The following is a 25,111-nucleotide window of genomic DNA, read 5'->3' as shown; positions in this document are numbered from 1 at the left end:
AAATTCACCTAATTCTAACCTAAAAATTCTAATTTTAACGAAACTTTGTACCCATATATAGAATAACAATAGACAAAGCAATGTTTTTGAATACAATTTCGCCTAGAAATATTCTTTTTACAATAGAATATAATAAACCAAGTCCTTCACCTCTTTAAATAATATTTCGATAAAGTTAAAAATAATGAAAATTGTTCGAATATTTTCACGAGCAACTGTCAAACAATATTCTTTTCCTTAATTCATCGTTAAAAATCTCATACTGTATACATAACATAATCCCATTATACCAATCCTTTTCCTCCAATAGTCACAACGATCCGTAACGAACGAGATTTATTAACAACGCTTGCTATCTTGCGACCGTACGATAAATACGCGTGTAAGTACGTGGGGTTGCGATTCGTATCACGAAACAGAACACCCTTTCTCTACGTGGGCATCGACACTCGGCCCAAGAGCCATGAACTCGAATCGACCCTCGATACCCGTGGAACCCGGTTCCACCGTATCCGATTACCACGTTTCTGTGTGCACGTGCCTGTTGTCGTCCGGTGCTTCACCTGACACGTGGCAATTTTTCAATTCACCAAGTTCCTGCGACGTGGGCTGCTTGACTTTTTGATGCGACACTTGACAGAGGAGGTGACCTCGCTTCAACCGCCCCTCCCTCCCTCCCTCCCTAAAAGGGCCGTGTTATTCCATGTTTTTTTTTTTAATTAGGGCGAGATTAAGGGAAACGATCAGGGCACACGGATGAATTGTAAGAGGTTCTTTTTTTTTTTTTTTTTTAAAGTGGAAATGTAAAAAATATATAGTGAAGTGAACACGTGAAGTGAAGTATATGTGAAAGAAGTGACAAGTGTTTAAAAAATTTTTTTTGAATTAACGAATTGAAAATGTTGAATTAAGTTGGGTATTGTACTACGATTTGGAAAATTTGTTTTCATTATGTTTTGATGAATGAGATAGGTGTATAGTAAAAAGTATATTTTGAAAAATTATAGAAATATGATCCTAAGAAGACTGCAAGAACCTAAACTGCAAAACTTTTAGTAAACTAATTTTATCGTTGATTTTTATTTTAGATTGTTAGAGATAAAGTGCATTGTGTAACGAGCAAGCATCTTTTGCCTGGATTTATGATAATTAGTTTCATGTTTTAGTTCGATTATTAAAAGAATATTCTGATTTCATATCCCGAGGGAAATATAAATATTAATTTATTTACAACGAAATCGGGGTAATACGAATTAAATCGGTAAATAAAATTAGACGAATAAATTGTTTGTTCCAATACCTTGAATAGACAAAATTCAAAATTTCAAAAGAAAAACTCATTTCGATTTCAATAATTAACGTTAAACGTTTCTTTCCGTTTATTGTGCATATATGTAATCACGACCAACCATTCAATCTCAAATTAAATTCTATTTCCATTTACTATAATAAAGAAAGTCGTTTGCTTACATTTTGTTGCGAATAGAAATGGTGGTACAGTCCGGATAATGGAAATTTTATTCAATTTTCGAAACATTCAGATATTGGAATAATAGACGTTGTTGTTACATTAAATTAAAAATCTGTTTCCATTTTATTCTAAGGAATAACATTTATTACAAAATTTTCGTTTAACGAAACGTTTGGATATCAGAATTATTACTGTACGATTTCAGAGCTTTAGATTAAATTTTATTTTCTACCATTGATAAGAGCAACCACTCGTCGAAGAATATTATTTCGAAAATCGATTTCGATATTCGAACAATGAAAGTTCCGATATCCCTTTTTAACAATGTTGTTGTATTCTACGTTGCAGAACAATCTTTGATAAAATCAGGTTTTCGGGGATGGAGTGGGTGTACAACGTATGTAAAAGGCGAAGGTACAGTTTTCAGATTCGAAGAGAGTGGGTCAAGTGATATCGACCACGCAGAAGCGGAGAAGAGATATAGGAAGATTCGATTTCGCGATTCATTCTCTGCCTTCATCTTTGTTTAGCCTGGCTATATTTGCTCTGCACATTGTGTTGCACGTCCACCGAGTATAGAATCATAAAGGCAGACTATGCTATATTTGTCCATACTTTAGCTCTGTTGGTTTATATAGCATAGAGAACATGCAATTCGTTGCTCAACCATTAATAGCTTTTCCCGTATTTTTTTTTTTTCGTCACTTCGACATTGTCAGCACTGCCTCTCCACGTTGCACGAGGAGGAACTAAATTTTGTCGATGGCAGCGACTCGTATCGAGACAGTCGCGAAAGTCGTTCATCAATTTGCGTAACGCGAACACGAGAAATGATTCATATTCGATGATTATACGGTTTATTATTTGGAACTTTTTTGACTGAGTTTACCTTGCAATTATCCATTGATGAATTTACGCTTGTTACGTAGAGTTCTAGTTGCGAACTAGAAAACAGGGAATTGGTTTTTTTTTTTCTAAATTATCCATTGTTGTGAAGATTTATGAGAGAGAGGTTATGTTCGCTCAAGTCGATCGAGAAATCGAGAAGGATATGATAAATCTTGATAATGAACTGATACCTTCTATTTTTAATACTGAAAAATATGAATACGTAATTTTATCAATTATAAAATGAACGTTTTTTATAAAAGAAATATGATATGAATTTTTATGCAAAATCAAATTTATATGAGCGTAATTAAAGAATTCGAGCTTGTCTTATTTTAAATATTTTATATGTATATTGTATATTTGAATATTTTTTGATCCATGTCGATTTTTGTAGATTTTTTGCATAAATGCATAATTATTCGGAGTTTAATTATTAGATTTATAGATTCTTGTACTGATTTGATCATATGTTTAATTAAGATAAATTAATCAATATTCAACAGAAAAGTCTTTAATATTTTTTCACATTTCATTTTATCTTATCCTCTTTGCTATTACTTAAAATAGATAATGTAAATAATGTAATTTGATTTTGTTACACTGTTAAAAATCAAACAGATACGATCCATCATTTTCCTTATTATATTTTTACTTTCAATTAATGTCATCATTATTTTCTTTTCCCGAAAAAACAAAGAAATAAAAAATAATCAATGAAATTTTATTCGATCACTTTATTTTGAATCGATCACTTTATTTCAGTCAATTCATTCATCGTTATAATAACGATTATCATCTCTATATAACGTGCGTTTTACAGTGTTTCGTTTACGAGGTCATACGCCTCTTCACCTTCATTGACGCGCTCCTCGACCATTACCTTCCTACGTGTACGCGCAGTCTCACCTGGAGGACCTGTACAGCTGATCAATGACGCCTAACTTGCTTATTTTGCACATCAACAGTATAAATAAATACTTTCGAAAAAAAAAGATCGTTGTTTAATTTTTAGAAAAAAAAAAAAATGTCTCCATAAAAAGGAAAGTAATTCGATACGATTGAATTCTTTATTTAAAAATTTTTTCTGTGTATATTAGAAATTAGAAACGTTGGTTAAAAAAATATATATTATTTTTTTAAACTTTCTAGTCTCTTATATTTCCTAAAGTAATTGAATCATCTATCCAAACTCGAAAAATCGATTTCTCGAACTTTCAATCCGTCATCAACTTTCATTCACAAAAAAATAATAATACAACAAAAACCACATACATCTATTCTATTCGTATTTGTATTCTTCCTTAAAATACATATCACAATGTTACAAACCTCAACGAACAAGCGTTACACACACCATACGCTTCCCACGATCTCAAACCTTTCCGATCTGAAACTCGATCAGAGCCGCACCGTGATCGAGAAAATTACAACAAATACATCTCGATAAACCGCCATCTAAATCTCTCTCATCTCTCTCATAACAATTATCTCAACTCACCTTCTCTTGAGAAAACCCCCTCAAAACGCACCTTGAGACGCACCTGTTCAGACGCCTTCCGTCCAGGTGGTTACGCGTGAACCAGCAGGAGAGAGCTCGTGTCTATCGCGGTATTCGAGGCGCAGGCCCGCGAGCCAGACTCCGGCTCAGTCCACGCCCCCGGCTTCGATCACGTCAGGGGTGGTTGGAGAGGTGGTGGTGGGACGGTCGACGGAGAGAGGTTGCGTCGAGGCAGCGAGGGGAAGCGAGACAGAAGGGTGGGTCGCGCCCCCCGTGGAGCCGCGTGACGTCACGAGGGCCGAATCAATATCAACGGAGCCATTCCTTCGACGCCGGTCCTTGACTACGAGAGAGATACAGACCCCGTCAGTACGGGGTGGTCTCCACGACCGTAAACGACAGCGTCAGGGAGCGCGTCGACCACGCCGACGACGAGCGAGAGGAGGACGAGGAGGACAACTGTCACGGGTAATTTGCTCGTCAAGTTGCTCCTCAGACAGCCGCTCCTCATCATCGATCGTTCGATCGAACGCGATATCAAAAATTCTTCGCGCCAATAATTTATCGTTTCTTCCGCTTTCCCCCCTTTTCTTTACCACCCTCGAGGGGTAACGACGCGCCCGCGACGAGAAAGTGATTGATCTCGACTCGAATGTCGCGGTAACGGCTCGAGAAAACCGGTGTGCAAGTGGTTGGAAGAGAATTTTCGAACCATCGGATTTCGTTTCATCGTTGCGCGGCCGCGCAAACAGTGAGCGAGTAAGTAAAATTTTCCTCTTTCTCTATCTATCTATCTATCTCTCTTCTCTCTCTCTCTCTCTCTCTCTTTATTTCCTTTTTTTTTCCCCCCTTTCAATCCGAAGTTCGATGGCTTGTTCGAGGAACGAGAGGTTTCTCTATAGACCCTCCTCCCCCTCCGCTCACGCTCCCTCGCTGATGGCTAGAGTTGTTCTTTGCGTGACACGCGATCAAGTCTCAGTTTTTTCGCTGTTGTTGCTCGCGGTTGATAAGATGAATAATACGGAGACAAACGTTAATCGCGTTCGTGGGAGTAAGAAAGATAGGGGAGAGGGTTATACCCGTACGAATTTCGATCTTTTCCTCGCAGAAAAACAGTTTTCGATCGCCTGATTTTTGGTTACGTAAGATCGCCCTCCTGTCTTACGTGTACACGCGGTTGCATCTCCCGGGGACGTGAGAGATTGGAGGGTAACGTTATCGCGTCGTTCGATCGAGGAAATTAATTCGAAAAAAGAAATTTGTCTCGGAATAACAACGCTTAACTGCATCTATCGTTCGATTCATCACCTCCTCCTGCAATAAATGAGTAATCGAAATAATCGATACGATACTTTTAAACCAAAAAAAAAAAAAAAATCTTCCTCGTAATTTCGAAAATACATCTAATCTTGAGACAAAAATTAAAAAAAAAAGGAAAGGAGAAATTCATTCATTCTCCAAGCGATTCATAATGATTTTTCTGCCGAGAAAAGCGCGCAGATACACACACGCACACACATACATACGCATTCGTGGAAGGATCCAGCTCGATCTATTTCAGGTGAAAGACCGTACTGATCGGCGAGATCGGTGCTGGTGGCACAAACGAGGGGAAATACCGAGGAGGAAGGAAAAGCAGCAGAAGGGAAGCAGCAAGTTTGGTGAGTTGGGTGAAAATCGATGGCCATCAGCGCCCATGGGCGGCCTCGCGTTTAGAACAAGGAATAGCCCCTCCCAGAAGACCTCGCTACGGTGGGGTGACTGCTGCCCCCCAAATCCCAACCCTCCGTCGTCGTCGGCCGTCTGGAAGGACCGTCATCAGGACATGCCTCCGGTACCCGTGTGAGGCTGTCCCCCACTACTTCGTGATTGTACCCCGCGGGGTCTTCAGAGGTACTGTTCGTTCATTCTTCTCATCCGATCCAAGCACGGAACACTTGTTTCTTTCCCTTCTTCTTTTCTTTTCTTTTCTTTTCTTTTCTTTTCTTTCTCTTTCCCAACGATTCTATAATTACGCATGTCTCTGCATAAGCTTCACTTGGCGGCTGGTTCCAACCGACGGCTTTCAACCTTTTCTTCCTCCCCTCGTGTATGTAACGTGATAAAGGATTCGTCGGAGATCAATTAATTCGATCGAACGTAAATCTGGAGAGAGATGGAGTTCGATCGATATTTCGTTCTCTATTTCTTTTCTCTTATTTTTTCTCGTAGAAAATGTAGATAGATTCAATTTGAAATCGACGTCGTTGGAATTTAACGAGAAAAGTGGAATGAAATTTATAATTTAATAAGTTTTGTTGAAATTTAAAGGTTGAAGAGATATTTCCAATCTTGGTAGTTTCAATTGCTAATCTTCTTGTGGAATAATGTGGAATAATGTATTTAAGAAAAATTTTTCTTTATCCGAACTTATCTTCTTATTAATCAGGGTTTCTACTTTGGAAATAATTAATCGATCGGGGATAACGAAACTTATTAAATTATTAAATTAAATTAAATGAGGATTTTAAAGATGAAAATCCTTCTGACTATTTTTTTTTTTTTTTTTTTTTTGATTATAGCAGTTTTATTTATTTTTTCCTTTAAATAACTTTTCTACAAATATTTCATTTCGAATGAAAAATTCAGTCTATATTATAAATAGTTTTATTAAATATAATAGTTTTATTAGACAGATTTGTGAGATACTCTTAAAAGATCGATTTTAGAGATTAAAACAAAAGTTTGTACATAAAAATAGAAAAGTTTATTTATTATAAAGGAAATTGAAGTTTAGAATGAGATAACTTTATATCCTCCTCGACCTGTCTCCTTCTAACATAAATTTCAATATATATATAAAACTGTTTCAACTTTTATATTTGTTTTGATTATATTTATCTTTAGGATTAATCTTCTCAAATATTTTAACACTCTGTATGAAATCTCTCGATATATAATTCGAACTATGAAGATACTTTCTAGAGAAGCTAGTTATCCCAACAAAGAACTTAATTCCTTTAATTTCAATTGATTATTATCTTTTATGGTATTTTAAATTAATGCTTCATTTCCATTAATTAAATTAGAATGCAAACGATCCAGCTTAATATATTAATTTCAGTTACATCTATGAACGAAGGCCTTGCGTTTTATTTATGTTATCATGCCTTTTTACGTTAGCAGGCTGTGAGTATTTTTTTTTTTTTTTTTTTTTTTTAAATAGAAAATTTAACCCTGCATAGTGTGAAGCAGGGCTAATAGGATTAGAGGGTGAACTCAACCGAGCGATTAAATGCCTTCTGGGTAAGAACGTAGAATTTACAGTTAACTGCACGCATTAGATGCGAGTGGATCGCGTTAATTGACTAGAAAAGCGGAATGTAATTTCACCAAGCTGATTGAATCCTTCGATAAAATATAAATTATTTCTAATGGTATCCATCTAACGATTGATTCGAATGCTGTGAAACAATTAATTATGATAAAACTGAAGAATAAAAATGTGTCGTTTCTTAATTATGGGATTATATTAATTTATTCTGCTGAAGAATGACTATATTTTTGATATTTGGAATTAAAAGATTGTCCAACCTAATATTCATCTAATATTTTTTTCAAACAAATTGTAAATTATCAGAGGATCAAGAAAAGAATGAAATTTAATTCTTTAAGGGTCAATATTGCTTTCATTTGTAATTAATTTTTACTGTAATATATAGATATCAGTCTATTTTTTTAAATCATAGTAATTTTTAAGAATTTATTTAATACTCTTTCATCTTTTTTTTCAGTTAGATTTATCTTCATCATAGTAATTTAATATCAATGTATAAGTAGAAATAGTAAACCATAATAAAAATTTGATTATTTGAAATTGTAAATATTTATTGATTGACAGAGTTAATTAATATTTCTATAAAGTATGCAAATTATGAAACAAGTAAGCAGCATGTAAAAATAATTGAAAAATAAAACACGTGATATTTTGCATATTTTGGAACAAATTTAAGTTAACATTATAAAATCAAGTAATAATAATAATATTACTTTAAAGTTCTAATTTCAATATGGAAAATTTGAATACTCTTTTCAAAAAAAAAAAAAATATTTCTATATAATCTACATTTTTGAAGATTTTGCTGCTTAGAAAGAATATAAGTGGTAATTTTTTCATTCTAAATTAAAAAATGAAAGATTATTTCCTAAGAGTATGGCCAAACATTTTCCTAGATAAAAATTTTTCTTCCTTTCTTATTCATCGAAACTGCATATTACATCATTCACTCTACTCCTCGCCAACAAACAAGCTACGATCACAATAATTCGATTTTGTCCAAAGCATTTCTTCCTTTCCGAATAAAATAATTCCTTCGATCAACTATTTTCTGCAAGCCTTTGAATGAAATCAAATCCGATAAGAGATCCTACAGCCATCTCTTCGTTCGCTCATCGTTTTCCCTTTTCCACCTTTCATTGAAAAGAAAAAAAATAATCACCGTCAATAATAATCTTCAAAGAGAATCGATTGATTTATGTGCGGGCAGGTATCCGAATCTCCCAAAATCGGATCGGCCGCCATACCTCCCGGACTTGCGTCTCCGCCAGTTCGAGTTCACGCAAGTGGACCCGTACTCACCGAAGATGATCAACTTCGCCGGTATCGTGTCAATCGTCCTGTTCTACGTGCTGATCCTGGCTGTTGGAATATGGGCGGCGAGGAAGAAGGAAGCTGGCAACGACTCGGAGGAGGAGGTGATGCTTGCAGGCCGTTCGATCGGCCTGTTCGTAGGGATATTCACGATGACGGCGACCTGGGTCGGCGGTGGATACATCAACGGCACCGCGGAAGCTATCTACACGAGGGGCCTCGTATGGTGTCAAGCTCCTTTCGGATACGCGCTCAGCCTCGTTTTTGGTAAGTTTTGGTCAAGTTTTGGTAATTACATATTCATCGAGATAATTCATCGAGATGTGTTTTTTTTTCATATTCAACTTCTTTTTCCAGATTGTTGCTCTTTGGAAAATTATTATTATTTTTAACGTTGTGATACGAAATTTTTTGTAAAAATATTTATTATATACATAAATATGAGGATATGAGCAGGTTGCAAGTGTATTTTTGTTTAACTTTAAAAATAGACTTGTGTGTAGTTTCAACACGTACTATGTATATTCGTTTTTGATACAAGAAGAATTTTAATGTTAGCTTTTTCCTTCGAGTAAAAATTTAAATTTAAAGAGTTTTCTTTAATTAATACTTTAATAAAAATATTAATACTTTTGTCAGATATTTTTTTTAACAAATGCTTTTATTTCAAAGATGATACTCACTTTTGATTCGATACAGTGTTTCCTTGAGAAATTTTGCTTTTTATATTAGTAAAAATGCATTTTAAAGAATTCAACGTGGTTATAATAAAAATAATTGCAATAGCCTTCTAAAAAAAAAAAAAAAAAAACTCACGTCCCTTTTCCTTTTTGAGAATTCACAGAAGAATAAGAATTTCGATTTAAATTTAATTCGATTCAATTATAACGACGTAACGTTATATACACATTGTTCGAGCCGATTGATAACATCTCCCAATGTTTATATTTCTTCGTAGTTTATAGGAGAAGTTTATAGTCGCTCGAGAACTTGATAATACGGCGTAGTATAGCTAAGGTAATAGAACACTTGTGATCGAGACTTCTACGTGTAATAACTTTCCAACGTGGGCTCTTTAAAATCGATGGCCTCGAGAAAGAATAAATATGTGTATAACCGTCCGTTGAAACTATGTATAAGCGTCTATTTACAGAACAATTGTGTAAAAAATGTATAACGAAAAAATCAAAAGTGTATGACAATTTTTTATAATGATTTTTAACCAATCTTTGAAGTAACCTTAACTATATTCTAAAATCTACTAATATCTACTTTTTCCCCTTTCAATAACATGAATTAACGAATCTTAAACAAAAATTTACAAAAATCGATAATATTTATACGATTTTAGAATAACAACGTGAAATACTTAATATATCACAACAAAGAAAGAGTTTTATCCCTAGCAATCGCTATCATCTTAAAATTATTTGATAATTCTCGATACATTTAATCTGAATTGTGATTACAGGTGGAATATTCTTCGCGAACAAAATGCGAGAACAGGGGTACATCACGATGTTAGATCCTCTTCAAGACGCGTTCGGGGAACGTATGGGAGGTCTTCTTTTTCTTCCTGCACTATGCGGTGAGGTGTTCTGGGCCGCGGGTATCCTTGCAGCTTTGGGCGCGACGCTGGCAGTCATCATCGACATGAATCAGAGCGCCTCGGTTATTTTGAGCGCTTGTATCGCAGTTTTCTACACGCTATTCGGGGGTCTTTACTCTGTCGCTTATACCGATGTTATTCAACTTTTTTGCATCTTCATAGGATTGGTAAGCCGAAAAAGTTATGCTTTGTTCTCAAGTTGAATCGAAACTATATTTTTAGTTTATTTCTTTTCTTTTTTAAATAATAAGCTTTTAAAATTCGAGCACAAGCTCACAAAGTTCGAAGGCATTGTTTTCAATCTTGCAAATTGAAATTATTCGTATTCTGATAAATGTTGTATCGTGTTTGCGAAAAAATAAAGTCCATTTCTAACAAGAGAAAAGCGATTTCATTGGATTACGAAATGTTATACTTTCGTTTCATCGAATCGTTTGATTATCTTGTTGTTAAAGTTGGCTTTGCAGATCGATACAAAGGCTCAAGTACTGGAAGTATTTATATTACCAAATTCATTCTATGCCATGTAGATATTAGTGACCTACTTCTTTCTTCCAGAACTGTTATCAGATTATCAATTTATTTCGAACTTCATCAGATTGAGGAATTTACGAGCAATATAATATAACATTTTATATCTCATATTAGATATATACCTTTTCATAGAAACGTTATAATTCTTTATTTTATATTTTAAATGTAATCCTTTCCTGTTAATCCTCATTATTTCGTTAATGTTTCAACATATTTTCTTGTTAAACGAATTAAATGAATCTAAATTATTGGACGGATATTAAACAAACGAACACTTTTCTGTAAATTTCTTTTTGTATTTTAAAAATCACTTTTTCTGATATTCATATCTATTTTGGCAATCATTCATTAGCCGTAATGAATCGCGATAACACATCACTTTAATTTCTCGATGAATTTCCAAACCAAAGATAATATCAGTCGTATTCATTTTACACTATTACCATTACACGTTACAATTTAATTCGAAATTCTACAAACTTGATCTAGATTGATCTAGATAAATCACCTTCTCGATTTAATTTTCCCAATCTTTTTCCCTAATTTAATTAAATCTAATAATAAAATAAAAGACATCTAATTTTTTAATGACACGTATATCATAATTCTCGTTACAGTGGATGTGTATTCCATTCGCTTGGACCAATCCGAAGGTACAGTCTCTTAAGTCTATGGAGGTGGATTGGATCGGTGAAGTGAAACCTGGGGAATATTGGTCTTACGTGGATTATGGTCTTTTGTTGATATTCGGCGGTATCCCTTGGCAGGTATATTTTCAACGTGTCCTGTCCTCAAAGACTGCTGGAAGAGCGCAAGTGTTGAGCTACGTAGCTGCGATTGGCTGCATTATCATGGCCATACCACCTGTCCTGATCGGCGCGATCGCCAAAGCAACGCGTGAGTAAAATCTATTTATACAAATACATTCGATCTTTCTCTCGAATTTTCTCGAATTAACGCTCTATCTCTTATCGCTTATTGCTCAAAATTATTATTACAATAGAGTTGTAAATATAGAGCATCTTAGACCATCGTATTGATTGGATAAAAAGATATATTTTCCTTTTCGCGCTGTTTCTTTACGCCAAAAAGCAACATCTTTTTATAAAATTCATACATCACGTTCGATACCTAAAAATCTCTAATTTTTCATCCCGATTTTTCAACGATCATTTCACCCTCAACTTTACCCTTTCTCTCCTAGCTAATTTTCCCAACGAAAATCTAAAAAAGAAAAAAAAAAGAATTCTTCGTGAATAAAAATTTCAAAAGGTACGCCCCCAGCTGTTCATTTTCTACGGTTACGCTTAGGATAGTAAATTCCAATTTCATTGTATTAATAATAAACGAGTCGCGTCATCCTCTCTCTCTCTCTTTCTCTCTTTGGTTCGGCTGGTTTCGTGCGAGGGGGAAGGGAAACACGTTTTCATGGGTTGCCGAAGTCGAAGGGGGATTGAATTAGACCCGGTTTGCTCGTCATCCCCTTCCAACTCGCGCTCGTAGCCTACTTGACATTTGGTGGCACTGCAGACAGAGGACTACTGGTATTTACAAGGTTCCACGTCTAAGCGGGTCGGTGTTGTAACGGAAGGGTGTGTGGGCGAGGGTTGGCTTGATATCCCACAGCGTGTACAATAGCGTGGGATTCTGTCATATGGCGAGAGGCTCGAGGGTGAGGGTGATAATGCGACCCGTGCGCTACACAGTTGAGCACAATGCTGGAACCGCTGGAACTAATGCGGACACGCTGTATCGGTATCTCGTGTATATTTTTTTTATTCGCAAAGACAAATAGTTTCTTATCTCGGCTCGTTTCCGCGAAGGGAAGTTTTCTTTTTTTTTTTTTTTACAGGCACGTATCATCAGATCTTTGTAACATTTTTAATAAATGTTTGCAATCGAAATATTTCGTTGAATGTTGATGCTTATAGCTCGATCTTTTCCCTCGATTGTTCAATTATTATAACACGTGTATATTTGATTTGTAGAATTGTTGCAAAATAAGAGGTAAAATTAAAAAATTGTTGTTTCAGCTTGGAACGAGACAGGCTACACCGGCCCGTATCCCTTCACCGAGGCTGAGACAAGCATGATTCTGCCGATGGTTTTGCAGTATTTGACGCCAGATTTCGTTTCCTTTTTCGGGTTAGGGGCAGTGTCAGCGGCGGTGATGTCCTCGGCGGACAGTAGCATCCTTTCGGCTAGTTCCATGTTCGCCAGAAACGTTTATAAATTGATCTTCCGCCAGAGGGTAAGTTCTCTGTCCTGTTCCTTACACAGATGGCCGAACATTCCATTCTCGAAAAACATCGTTTCGTGTCGCCGTATGCGTGTCGAGAGACACGTATCATCATCGCTATTATTCTCGCCGTAGCCTCATCATTCATATCGTTACCATCATCCACCATCGTACCATCATCACCCACGCTCTCTTCTCAACCTCCATCCAACGAATTATCGTATAACAATTACGATAATTCGATTCCGGGGTAGAGGAATCGTTCGCAGAAAGATAATTTCTTTCTCTCATCGAATCGTGTCTCACCCGCGTCTCAATTCCCATTCGAACGAAACACACTTCGATCCGTGTCTCACTCAAAAAAAAAAAAAAAACCCTTTATTTGTACCTCAATTCTCCACTTCTATCTATCTATCTATCTATCTATCTATCTATCTATCTATCTTATCCTGGCGTCCCCATCACCTGAAGGCGTCCGAAATGGAGATCATCTGGGTGATGAGAGTGGGGATAGGCGTGGTCGGGGTGCTGAGCACGGTGATGGCGTTGACGATACCCTCGATCTACGGCCTCTGGTCCATGTGCTCGGACCTTGTCTACGTGATCCTCTTCCCCCAGCTGTTGATGGTGGTCCACTTCAAAGAGTACTGCAACACTTACGGCAGTCTGGCCGCTTACATAATAGCGTTCACCGTTAGGATCAGCGGTGGCGAGCCCCTGATGGGGCTGCCCGCCCTCATACATTACCCGGGCTACGACGAGGAGACGAACACCCAGGCGTTTCCCTTCAGAACCATGGCCATGCTGATGTCGTTGGTGACCCTGGTGGGCGTCTCGTACGGCACCCAGGTGGCCTTCCTTACCGGCAGGCTTGCGCCCGGATACGATTTCTTCAGGTGCGTGGTCAACATACCGGAGGACGTGGAGAGGGTCGGCCCTGACCCGGCCGAGGGCGAGCAGATGGCCGTGTTGGCGGCCGGTATCGGCAGGCTGTACGGCAGCAAGGACGAATCGAACGGCCGAGTCAATCCTGCGCTCGAGCCGGACTACGACATGGAGCCGGGATGCGATAAGGCGGCCGGGGAACCGGAAGCTGTTGTCGGCGGGGGTGGCGGGGGCGGGGCTGGGGCGCACCTCGTGCCCCACGGCCCGAACGTGCCACGACAGCCGCAATCCAGCACCGCGTTCTAATCCCTGGTTCCGTGTTCGGATGCTGTGACCAACAATAAGTGCGGCGGTGCAGGTCTGTTTCTTTTACGTTTCTCTTACGTTCCTCCCTCCCTCCCTCCCTCCATCCCTGTTTTCGTCGAATTCATCGATCGATTCGCGTGAAACCTCGGTCGGATTCCCGTAAAAAAGAATCGTATTGTATTTTTGATTACAATTTCCTTTTTCTAGAATATAGGGATAGAGTATAGTCTCTTCGAGGAGAGTATAATTGTAAAGGAGAGAAGCGTAGTTTTCTGAATGTAACGTTTCACGCGACACGATCAAACGGTTTAATTGGTTTAATTATTTACACTCTCTTCTTCTGGATCTTTTCGCTGTCTCTCGTGTAGTACACTGGACGATTTATTTTTTCGATCGGGCCACGAAATTTTGATTAATTTTTGCGCACACTTAGCGCGCAAAATTGTTCTCTTGCTTTTCAGACATATTTTTTGAAACGAATTACGAATACAAGTCTTACGAGGCGAGGAAATTTTAAAAATTTGGAACTGTGTTATACGAGAGTAGTCAGTATTTGTATATCTTGGAGAAAAGTTTTATAAGGAAAGAATGCGCGCATATATATCGGTTCTTATCGAAATTGTTCGACAAGAATTAGACGATTTCGATTTCGAGATAGAAGAACCGCGAAGGAAATAAACGCGCGAATCTCTCTAATTTTTTTTCTTTTATTTAAAAATAATTTCGCGAAAGAATTGAAATTTCAATCCTTCCAAATTGTTTTTATATCCCCTTCTATCCCCTCTCCTTACGTCCACGAAGCTACGAAACATATATATCCGCGAATTTTCCTTTCGTAATTACGTAATTTACACGTAGTGATCACAGTTCTGTGTAAGTACCTGTGTTCGAAAATGCTGATTCGTCCTCTTCGAGCGGCGGGAAAAGCGAGTAAAGAAGTGTGAAAGAGGACGAATGAGCGAAAACTGGAACTGGAAAGGGGAAATGTGCAATACTCGAGAGAGAAAAAAAAGAAATCGGAGCTTCTTGGACAGTTTGGTGAGGTTTCGTTGTTATCCCCTGTGCCGCCAATTAGGCCTAGTGATCTGTTTCCTTTTTTTGAGAAATATAATATATATATATATACACACACACACATACACATACATACGTATATATACGCAATTACGCGTAAACACACGCTTGCGTAATTGCGCATGTATACGTGTACCATGTATTTAGAGTTTATCGAATTGCTTGAGAAAACTAACGTCTTGATGCACGACCGATCCGTCCCTCCCCCTTCGTTTATCACGAAGCGTATTTTAGAAAATTAAACCAATATATCTCGACGAGTATCTCGTTCGTTAAAAGCTCGTTAACTCGTGGCGAGCGGCTATATAGGTGGGCTATATATATATATATATATAGGGTTTATAAATTAACGTTACATATCGAGTTTTTTAGAATGGGTTATCGATCGTTAGATTCATCGTTGTCATTTAGCGTCTCTTCCATTGCGTACGACTCGACGACGAGTCCTCAGTTCATCCCCTTCATCGTTCCTCATGCGTGCTCGCACGGTGTTAATGTCGCATCCTCATGAAATTTTATTCGAATTCGCTCTGTCTCGGTCTCGGTGTTAGAGGAGATAGATAAAAGTAAGCGAGAAATACATAAACGTCGTTAAGAGGCTTTTGTACTTGCGATCGATCGTTCTTCCCCTGCTTGAAGTCTGATGCGAAGGAGCATACATATCATTGTTTATATTATTATTAAGAGTGGAGACGAAGTGGAAGTTAGGTGTCGTAAAGCGTTGGCCTGTTCACGTAGCCGCTCGTCCAAATCTTCGAGATTTTTCGCGTGACTCGCGCGAGCCATGGCCGATCCGAACTCTTTCTTCGGAGGAGAATTTTCACTCGAAACGATGAATTAAAAAGGAAAATTGGATTTCTTTTCAAAAAATTAACAATTGGCTCTTGCAATTAAGCTTATTGCAATAATTTATCTATATTCGAGTCTATTCCATTATTATTAATTTCACCATTGATTCGAAACGTATCGATGATTTTCAAATTTTTGAGAAGGATAGGAATAAGTATAGTACGATTTCATGTTTATAATACGAACAAGTATAGAATCTTTATACAAATATTGCTTCAATTATAATACTACCAACTTCTTTCTACAAACGTTCCATTGAATGAGCCATCGAGCACGATGCGCGAGTCAACGGAAGATCGTTCACAGACGAATCGGTTGTTGCACGGATTCGTTGTGTTTATTATATAGTATATATACATATATATATATATACACATACACACATACATTGTACGATATAATTGACATTATCGGCATTAAAGCGAGACGAGTGAATTTAGAAATTATAAGAAATAAATAAGAAGAAAAAGGGAGGAAAATCAGATTTCTCATACATATATATATATACACACGTACGTACATACATACATACATACACACATATACAAGAAGACTAACTCGTAGTTTTTAACGTGAAAGATACGAATTATCGCTGCTGTTATTGATTTCGAAAAATTGGTTTGTCAAGGTAGATACTTATATCGTTTAACGTAGCCGTCACATTGTTCGCGAAACGGTCATAACGCCTATGTAGTGGTATTTAAGTGCTCGTCACATAGAGTTGCTCATCCCATCGTTTACCGCCAAAAAGAAAAAAAAAAAAAAAAAGAAGAGAAGAAAAATGAGAGAAATCCAGGTGGCGCGTTAATCGAGTAATAGAGTTCCTACTCGATCTCCACGAATTATATTCTCTCGTTCGTCGAAAAACAATGGTCGAGCGAATGGAATTTTTAAAGAAATTTCTCACCTACCGTTTTCGTTAATATCTATCCATGGATAAATCTAAGAATGTATTGCGTGTTGTAATAAATGATTGCCATTTATCGTCATCACAAGAATGGAAAAAATAAATAAATAAATCGCGCGCAAAATTTTTCTTATCGAACCATTTTCATCGATCTCTGAATCGAAACCTAACCTCGAAGAAATCGATTATTTTTTAAAATTCTCGTCTCATCGAAAATTCATAAAGGAATTAAAAGAAACGTTGTCAACTCGTGGGAAATATGTAAATAATAATTTTTTTTTAGAGAAAACGAGGGAGTTAGTTCCGGACGGAAGTCTGGCGGCTTGTTAAGCGAGGCGTCATTGCACGACGGTGAAATTACGTGTTCAGACAGATACGGAGAATCTAGTGAATCACGTCTCGCGCTCACAAACGCATCTTCCTCTTCTTGTACACGTCTTGTTATTCGATCGCGGTTGTTATAAAAGACTTTCACTCGATGATATCCGAGTCTGCGACTAGATGGCTGGGAATTATTAACATTTCCATTAAAAAAAAAAAAAAAAAAAAAAAAAAAAAAAAAAAAAAGTCACTTTATAGCGGACAATTATTTTTTTTTATATACATATACAATGAAAAATAGAGCTAGACGATCGTAAAAACGTTTCTTTGACGAGAGAAATTGCCCGTGGGAATAATTTGGGTCAGGGATAATAAAAAGGAACGCGTTGAAAAATTCGTAGATACATTTAATCGTCGAATCGAAGAAGAAGTATATAAATTACTAGTTTTTTTTTTTAGTATGGATCGTGAAATTATTTGTATTCCCGGGAACGATCGAAAGTTATTTTGCTTTCACTCTGTTGTTCTGTATTTTCAGAAATGAAATGAAAAGAAGGGAGACACGTATATTATACATATTTCTCAAAGAGATGACACAAGAATTAACGGCAACAAAATAAAATAATTCTCTTATCCGGTCGATTCGATCTAATCATCCTCATCCTTCGTTCCGCCTCGTGTGTCGTCGTGTATATCGTCATGTATTGGCGAGATAAAACAGTTATCTCGTAATATGCGAATAAATAATGTTGCGTAGATGCATCCGTGCGATAAGCAAGATCCGTTATTACTCGTAGTGGCATAAATGTTAATTATGAGAGAGAACGGCCACACAACGGTTACTATACATATCAAATATCGTGCATTGTAACGATGTAACGGGAAACCTACACACACACATCATGATGCGTGCTCTACATATACATACGTATCTTAGGTATAATTACATTAGCAAGATAAGGGACTACGTAAGACAGAGAAAAAAAGATGATAAAAAAAAAATATATATATATATATAAGATATGTATATACGTATTATATATATATAGCGTGGTTATATCCTCTCGCAGAAAAAGGGATCGATGGGGTTCGAAGCTTCACGGAATTAGGAGGATCCTCTCCAGTTTTTTTTTTTTTTTTTCTTTTCGAACGAGCGTCCTCCTAATTACTCTTCACTGATTTAATAACCGAGCGATTCGTGGGCAGAATAGAAAGATCGAGACACAAAGATAGAGGTCTCTCGATCGTCGTCGTGATAAAGAAAAAAATTGCGAGAAATTGCGAGAACAAGGCTGCCTGAACGCCGAACAAAAAAAGAAAAAAAAATGGCTGAAATCGAAGCTGATCGATGGGTGCGAAACTCGTTAATAATTAAACAATCCGGTGTTACGCATGGAGCTCCAATGCTCCACCGCTTTGAAACCGTGTACCTAATGTTAATTGTACACCTATTTCGTCCTATCTCGCAAGCCTGGGACGCCTACCTATTATATATATATATATATATATAGTATTATACTATGTGTAAAAGAAAAAAAAGAAAAAAGTAAAAGAAAAAAAAAAATATAAACGCCCGACTTCACCCCCATAAGAGCATATCCATGTATATGTATTACGAAAGCGTTACCGATATATTGTATTATACGACATATTATACGTGTATAATTGAGAAACTGAACGCGATGTTGATTGTAAATGTTAAAAATAAACAGTGTATAAAAACACAACAAATTTCTCGACTTTCTGTTCTATTCTTAAATAAAATTATCTCGAAAAAAAAAAAAAATTCTGATCAAAATTGGTTCTGGTAAAAATTTTAAATCGTGAGATATAAAAATATAAGCCAATTATTATACGATTCAGTTGGATTTGAATATCTTTGATAAAAAGAAAAAAAAAAAAAGAATCGATTCAAAAGCTCAATCAAATATCGGTCGAGGGGATTATAGTTTAATGGATTCCAAGAAAGGAATGGTAAATAGGTCAGGACACACGTTGTAATTCCATCGAATCGACGTAAGGGGACGTAAGTTGTGATATTGATAGGTGTTTTTAGCCGGGTTACGACAGAAATAGGAAGAGCTCTCACTTATTCATGCCTTCCCGGTATTCGAGTTAGGGGAATCGATAAATCGACCACACCGAACGCACACCTCCCCCTTCCAGCCAACTCGACGAGAGTTGGAATCGTCTTATAGACATTCCTCCTTGTCCTTCCCTCCTCCTTGTCTTCATCCCGTGTAGCTGTAAAAAAAAAAAAGGGGTAGGCGACTAGCATCCATCCAACGATTCTTTCTTTTTTTTTTTCAGCGTAGCGGCTTTATTATTAGTACAAAAAGCATTTATTTTTACAAAATAAATAAGTTAAACAGGCTCTGAAGAAGGACGAAGGAACGAACTTTTACTCTTCCCTCCTCCTTTCGGAGGTTCTCGCGTGTCCGACTCGTTCCTTTCGTTTCGATGGAAAATTTATTATTTATTATTTATTATTATTATTATTATCATTATTATTATTATTAGCAGACGATTTTCCTTAAAAAAGCAATTAGGAAAGAAAGGCAATTATGATTCCTCCCTCTTTCGTTTTTACTTTCAGGAATATCAGGCCGCGTCATCGATGCACAACATTGTTGAAGTTTTACGAAAAGGGGGCGGTCTTGTTCAAACCGTTTAAACTTTTTAACTTTAGCGGATTTCCTGGATGCTTGTTGGGCGATGGGGGGGTGGGAGGGTTGGATGATTTTTTGATCCACGCGCGAAACCACCTTCGATTCGTTCCCCTCGAATCGGTTCATCGACGGTTGTTGATCCGTTAATCCGGAACCGTTTCTTCACGTTCTTCGGTTACCGGATCGTGGGTCGTGGGGGGTGGAGGATGTCGAATTTTTCTCGTCTCGATGGGCGGTGAAACACGGTCGAGGGTGGTCGCGGGGGGTCGTGAAGACTCTTCGCGATTAATATTGGTAACCACCGTTGCTAGCGTAGCTTTGACCACCTCCACCTCCGGAGTAGCCGCCACCGCCTCCGGAGTAGCCACCATTTCCTCCAGAGTAGCCACCATTTCCTCCAGAGTAGCCGCCTCCGCCGCCCCCAGAGTAGCCGCCTCCGCCACCTCCAGAGTAACCACCTCCGCCTCCTCCAGAGTAACCACCTCCGCCTGAGTAGCCTCCGCCATTGCCCCCTGAATAGCCACCGTTCCCTCCAGAGTAGCCACCACCGCCGCCGCCTCCAGAGTAGCCACCTCCACCTCCAGAGTATCCACCTCCGCCTCCAGAATATCCACCGGAGCTGGAATCGAAAAATCGTAATCTCAACAAATATTCGAATCGATCGTATATATCATTATTACATATCCTTGACAGGTAGAATTATGATGGACAAGAGATAGGAGACAGAGACATAGGATGACTAAAAAGAAGAGAATCGTAATTTCAATAAGTGAATTGATTATTATCGTGTACTCGTCTTTCTTAATGGGTAAAAAAGTATATAATAGAGGAGACAGATAAAGAAAGACTCGAGTAAAATTATAGATGTGGATTGTAGATGTAGATAAGTGTTGGATCGGTCTTTTTCTCTATCCTTTCCTTAGAGAAAGAAGAAATAGAAACGAAATATGTCGAATGCTTTCACAGTTAAACCAATTTTTACTCAATCGACCAACCGTATCTATTCCTATATATCTATTCCTTCTTTCGCAAATGTCCGTGCTGTGCTCTGAATTCCTTAAATCTACGAATGGAAGAAGAAGAAGAAGAAGAAAAAAAAAAGTCATAGATCCTTTACCCTCCGAAACTGCCACCACCGGTGCTAGGTGTACCGTAAGTGGAAGATGGTCTCGAGTATCCACCGCCTCCTCCGTTGGGTGCACCGTAGCTGGTGGACGGGCCTCCCCCGGTGGGTGCACCGTAGCTCGAGGATATCGAGCCGCCGCCTCCGCGCGAGGGCGCGCCATAGCTGGTGGAGAGTCCGTTGCCACCGAAGCCACCGCCGCCACCGCCGCCGCCGCCGCCGAATGAAGGAGCGCCATAGTTGCTGGACGGCCTTCCACCGCCGTTCGACGGCGCGCCGTAAGTGCTCGACGGTGCACCGTAAGTGCTCGACGGTGCGCCGTAAGTGCTCGACGGTGCGCCGTAGCTGCTCGACGGCCTTCCACCGCCCCCGTTGGACGGTGCCCCGTAGGTGCTCGACGGCCTTCCACCGCCGTTCGACGGCGCGCCGTAATTGCTCGACGGGGCTCCATACGTGCTGGACGGTGGTGCACCGTAGCTCGAGGATGGACGACCACCGCCGCCACCAGACGGGGCACCGTAGGTGGAGGACGGACCTCCACCGCCTAAGTTCGGTGTCCCATAACTCGTTGACGGTGGCAGGTAACTACCGGATATTGGCGCTGTAAATATGCACGTTTCTTTAGGATGATTTTCGTAAGAACGATATTTTATAATTTTATAAATAAGTGAAGCATGTTTTTCGAATATGGTGATTGATGAAATCTTAAGCTTTCCTGTATTGAACGAATTTTAATCGAAGTTGGAAAGTTGATATGAGATGAAAAACAAGTAATTTCGAATAAACGAAATTTAGGAGAAAATTCTCGACAACTTTGTTTCGACTGTTGTAACTCTGCGATGTTAACAAGATCACGATGACTCTCCTTTTGTCCTTGTATACGTGTTATTAGTCGGTGAAAGTGTGGGAGATGGCCAAATGACATTGTCTTCAGGATTATCCGTCCCGTGCGACCGTAGTTTACGACTTCACACAGTTGTTTTCTAAATTCATCTATACAACGTTCTCGACAAATTTGCTGAGATGTCACTATCTATCTTGAAATTGCCGAGGTCAAGAGCCACGATCGCATTGTCTTTAATCAAGTTCGTGACTGATCTCTCCATTCTCTTCTTTCTTTGTTCTACTGCCGGAAAGAATATTTGTAATTGAATATTCAAGGTTCTCTTAATGACTTATTTCTCTATTTGAGAACCACAAATTCTCTTTCTTCAAGATGAGTATAATGAAACGAAAGATGAAAGGAGCTTTCTTTAGGATAATTGCAAGATGTTTAATTCTACTTTTAAACACATAGTTGTTATTTTTCCTTCTTCGTTCCTTATTTATTTTCAAATTTATTTCCGCCGTTTCTTTGTTCAGATCAAAATTAGAAAAATGCCTTGCCACGTTTCTCTGTGCCTCACTTTGTTTGTGAATTTCATAATTTTTTTTCGTTTTTATTGCGTAACGATATAATATACGTATCGTAATTCCTTACGTAAAACGTAAAATTTTAAGATAATTAAGATAATTAAGCAAACACGGAAATACTTGCGCGGCGTGGTTCATTAAAGATAATTCTTAATTTTCCTAAAATAAAGTATAAAGATTACAACACAATCTTAATTAGATCGTAACGATTTCCATCACGAAAACGAGCTTATCTTCGCGTACATATTTTTTAATTACACGCTTATTTAGAATATGAAAATGAACGATTATATAAATTCTTTTCTATTGCAAAGATTCATTTTTCTTTTATAAAAAGGAATAAAAATACGAAAATTAAGAATTATGGCGAAAATTGGTTTACATTGAGCAGCTACATAAGTAGAAAATGTATGTCAGATCACGAGATATCGGTTCAATTTGCACACTGTCCGCTATTCCGGACGAGGAAACGTATCGATAATTCACGCCGTCTCATCGTTTGAATATTTCATTCTCGAAGTGATCGCGATTTCTATTTTTTTTCCCTCTCTCTCTCTCTCTTTTTTCCCTCGCGTCCCAATTTTCGTTCACCAGGACGTGCAGGACGTCGAGGATCCACGAGGAGAAATTTATCATGGCGTGAAGAAGTTCATCTTTCACTTCGACCGAATCGGTCAGACAGAGTGATAGTGCTACCTTGTCGGGAGGTATCACGTGCTTTCAATCTTTTTTGACACTTTCTATCTTTCTTTCTTTCTTTTTTGTGTGTGACTCTCCACTTTCTACGTGTCTTTCTACGATTATAAGAAATCTTCCAACTCGTACACTTTGTACTTTCTCTGTAATTTTTCATCGTTTCATTCCCCTTTTATCGAGAGCAAGAGATTATTTTACAAGATCGATACAGAGTAGAGCTCCGCAATGAAATTTTCATCGACTAAGTCCAATTAACGCCAACCAAGTGAACCGATATAATTCGAACTGTGCGATTATTACGTAGATATTTACAGAAATGGACACGACGATTCCGATTAATAAAAATTTGATTCTGCACAGTTTTAATCGTGTTATAGAAGAAATCCTTATTTGGCAAAAATGATACGAATCCCAAAAGGAGAATTTCTTGCGATTGAATCTCTCCTTTTTAAAATCACGATCACCTCCCTCCCGTAAAAAACACTCTCAAATTCTTACCCTCGGCGTGGATAGGTTGCAATAGCAGGGCCGTAGCGAGCACGGTCGCTGCCAGGGGGGCCCAGCTCTTCGCGGGCCTCACGATCCCCATTACGACGATGACGAGTCCTCCCTAGGCCTGACGAGTTTTCCCTTTTCCTTTTTCCACCCGTGTGGCCGATTCACATGCACGAACCCTCTCGAGGGTAATCACCTGCCGCGTTTTTTTAAATCTCGTTACGTCAAGTCGAAATCAACCGTAATGTGAACAGAAGTGGGAGGCGATGCGGAGGCCTTCCCGGCGCATCCGTGAGATTTCGTCTAACGTGCTTCAAACATCGCCGATCCTTCTTATATAGTTAACCAGTCTTTCGGAGAAAGTCCTCGCGGGAGTGTAAGTGGATGCTCGCCTAGGCAAGGCAAAGCGTGGCTCTTGGTGAACGTTCTCGAGCGTGGGGTGAGAGACACGGGGAGGGGGAATTGGGGAGGAGGGGAAAGAAGAAGAAGAAGAAGAAGAAGAAGAGACGCGTGGTCGGTTGATCACGGGATCACGCTTCTTCTTCTTGGTTGACCCTGGTCAGGCTGTCCTTTTTTTTTTTTCTTTCTTTTTCGAAGCAGGTTTGCAGGTTTTTCTCTCTTGCTTTTTTTTTTCTTTTCTTTTTTTTATTCTTCGACCTTCCTTTTCAATCCTTTCTTGACGAACGTCACACGGAACACGTTCAAAAGTCTCTAAGTTATGATGAATAGCCGTAGATACGGCCTTGATGTCACGGCTGATGGAAGAGCGAGCAGATGAGAGATGATGATGGTAACGATCACCCGAGGCGCGGACATGCATACTCATCGCGTACCGGCTAGTTTGATGTTTCGCCATTTTCTATAAAATATAATAATGCTCGCCCTTCGGCCAATTTTATGCTTTGATTGTTTGTCGTACTCGTTGAACTTTTCAACATGAGATGACCCGCCTCCTTTGCATCGTCGCGAGAATAATTTGGCTTTTTAATTTTTCATTTTTCATTTTCCAGGGAAAAGGAAAAAGTAATAATGATAGTTTGATATTGAATGTTTTTGAATTTTTTAGAGATTTGGAACAATAATCTTTTTTACTTTTTTACTTTTTAGAGGAAAAGAATAGGTATATTAAAAAGGATATTTAAATTTGAAAAAAATGAAAATATATTGTTAGTTACATGCTTTGCACATTTACATTTATGATTTTATTCTTTTAGAAAAATTTAGATTAGTAGTTTACAATTTTTTTTATTATTTTTTTTTTAAAAGAGAAAATTAAAGGAAGGATAGATAATATATTTTGCATATTTAAATTTGGAACAAGTGAAAATGTATAGAGTGAGATTATACATGTCATTGCCCTTAGTTTTCGATCTTATTGCATTCAGAACGCGGTTTTAATTCTTGTTACTGTTGGTCAAATTTTAGACACTCGTTTATTATAATCGTGATTCGAATACGCCAAAAAGTTCTTGCGCGTTGGACTATCGAGTAGGAAAGTAGT

General features: G+C 38.1%; 2 protein-coding genes across 3 annotated transcripts; one reads left to right on the top strand and one right to left on the bottom strand.

Moving 5' to 3' along the window:
- Nucleotides 1-4,228: 4,228 nt before the first annotated feature.
- ChT (choline transporter) lies at nucleotides 4,229-18,945 on the top strand. 2 transcript variants are annotated; one of them, XM_086909963.1, is made up of 7 exons: nucleotides 4,229-4,619; nucleotides 5,422-5,521; nucleotides 8,387-8,757; nucleotides 9,962-10,266; nucleotides 11,251-11,530; nucleotides 12,667-12,884; nucleotides 13,344-18,945. In XM_086909963.1, exons 3-7 carry the CDS (start codon nucleotides 8,484-8,486, stop codon nucleotides 14,061-14,063), a joined length of 1,797 nt encoding a protein of 598 aa, XP_086766089.1. In that variant the 5' UTR covers nucleotides 4,229-4,619; nucleotides 5,422-5,521; nucleotides 8,387-8,483; the 3' UTR covers nucleotides 14,064-18,945. The 2 variants fall into 2 exon arrangements, with proteins under 2 accessions (XP_086766089.1, XP_086766088.1); XM_086909962.1 differs by having other exon boundaries at nucleotides 5,422-5,753.
- Nucleotides 18,946-19,506: 561 nt separating this feature from the next.
- LOC105735251 (uncharacterized) lies at nucleotides 19,507-24,018 on the bottom strand. Its single transcript, XM_031915967.2, has 3 exons — nucleotides 23,614-24,018; nucleotides 21,001-21,607; nucleotides 19,507-20,502 (listed from the first exon to the last, which is right to left on the bottom strand). The coding sequence occupies exons 1-3, from the start codon at nucleotides 23,702-23,704 to the stop codon at nucleotides 20,169-20,171; spliced, it is 1,032 nt and encodes a 343-aa protein (XP_031771827.2). The 5' UTR covers nucleotides 23,705-24,018; the 3' UTR covers nucleotides 19,507-20,168.
- Between the last annotated feature and the right edge of the window lie 1,093 nt (nucleotides 24,019-25,111).

This window comes from Apis florea, unplaced genomic scaffold, assembly GCF_048593485.1.
Source record: "Apis florea isolate Af1SG1 unplaced genomic scaffold, ASM4859348v1 contig_3170_pilon, whole genome shotgun sequence".
NCBI lineage: Eukaryota > Metazoa > Arthropoda > Insecta > Hymenoptera > Apidae > Apis > Apis florea.
This window is presented reverse-complemented; position numbering and strand designations above follow the sequence as displayed.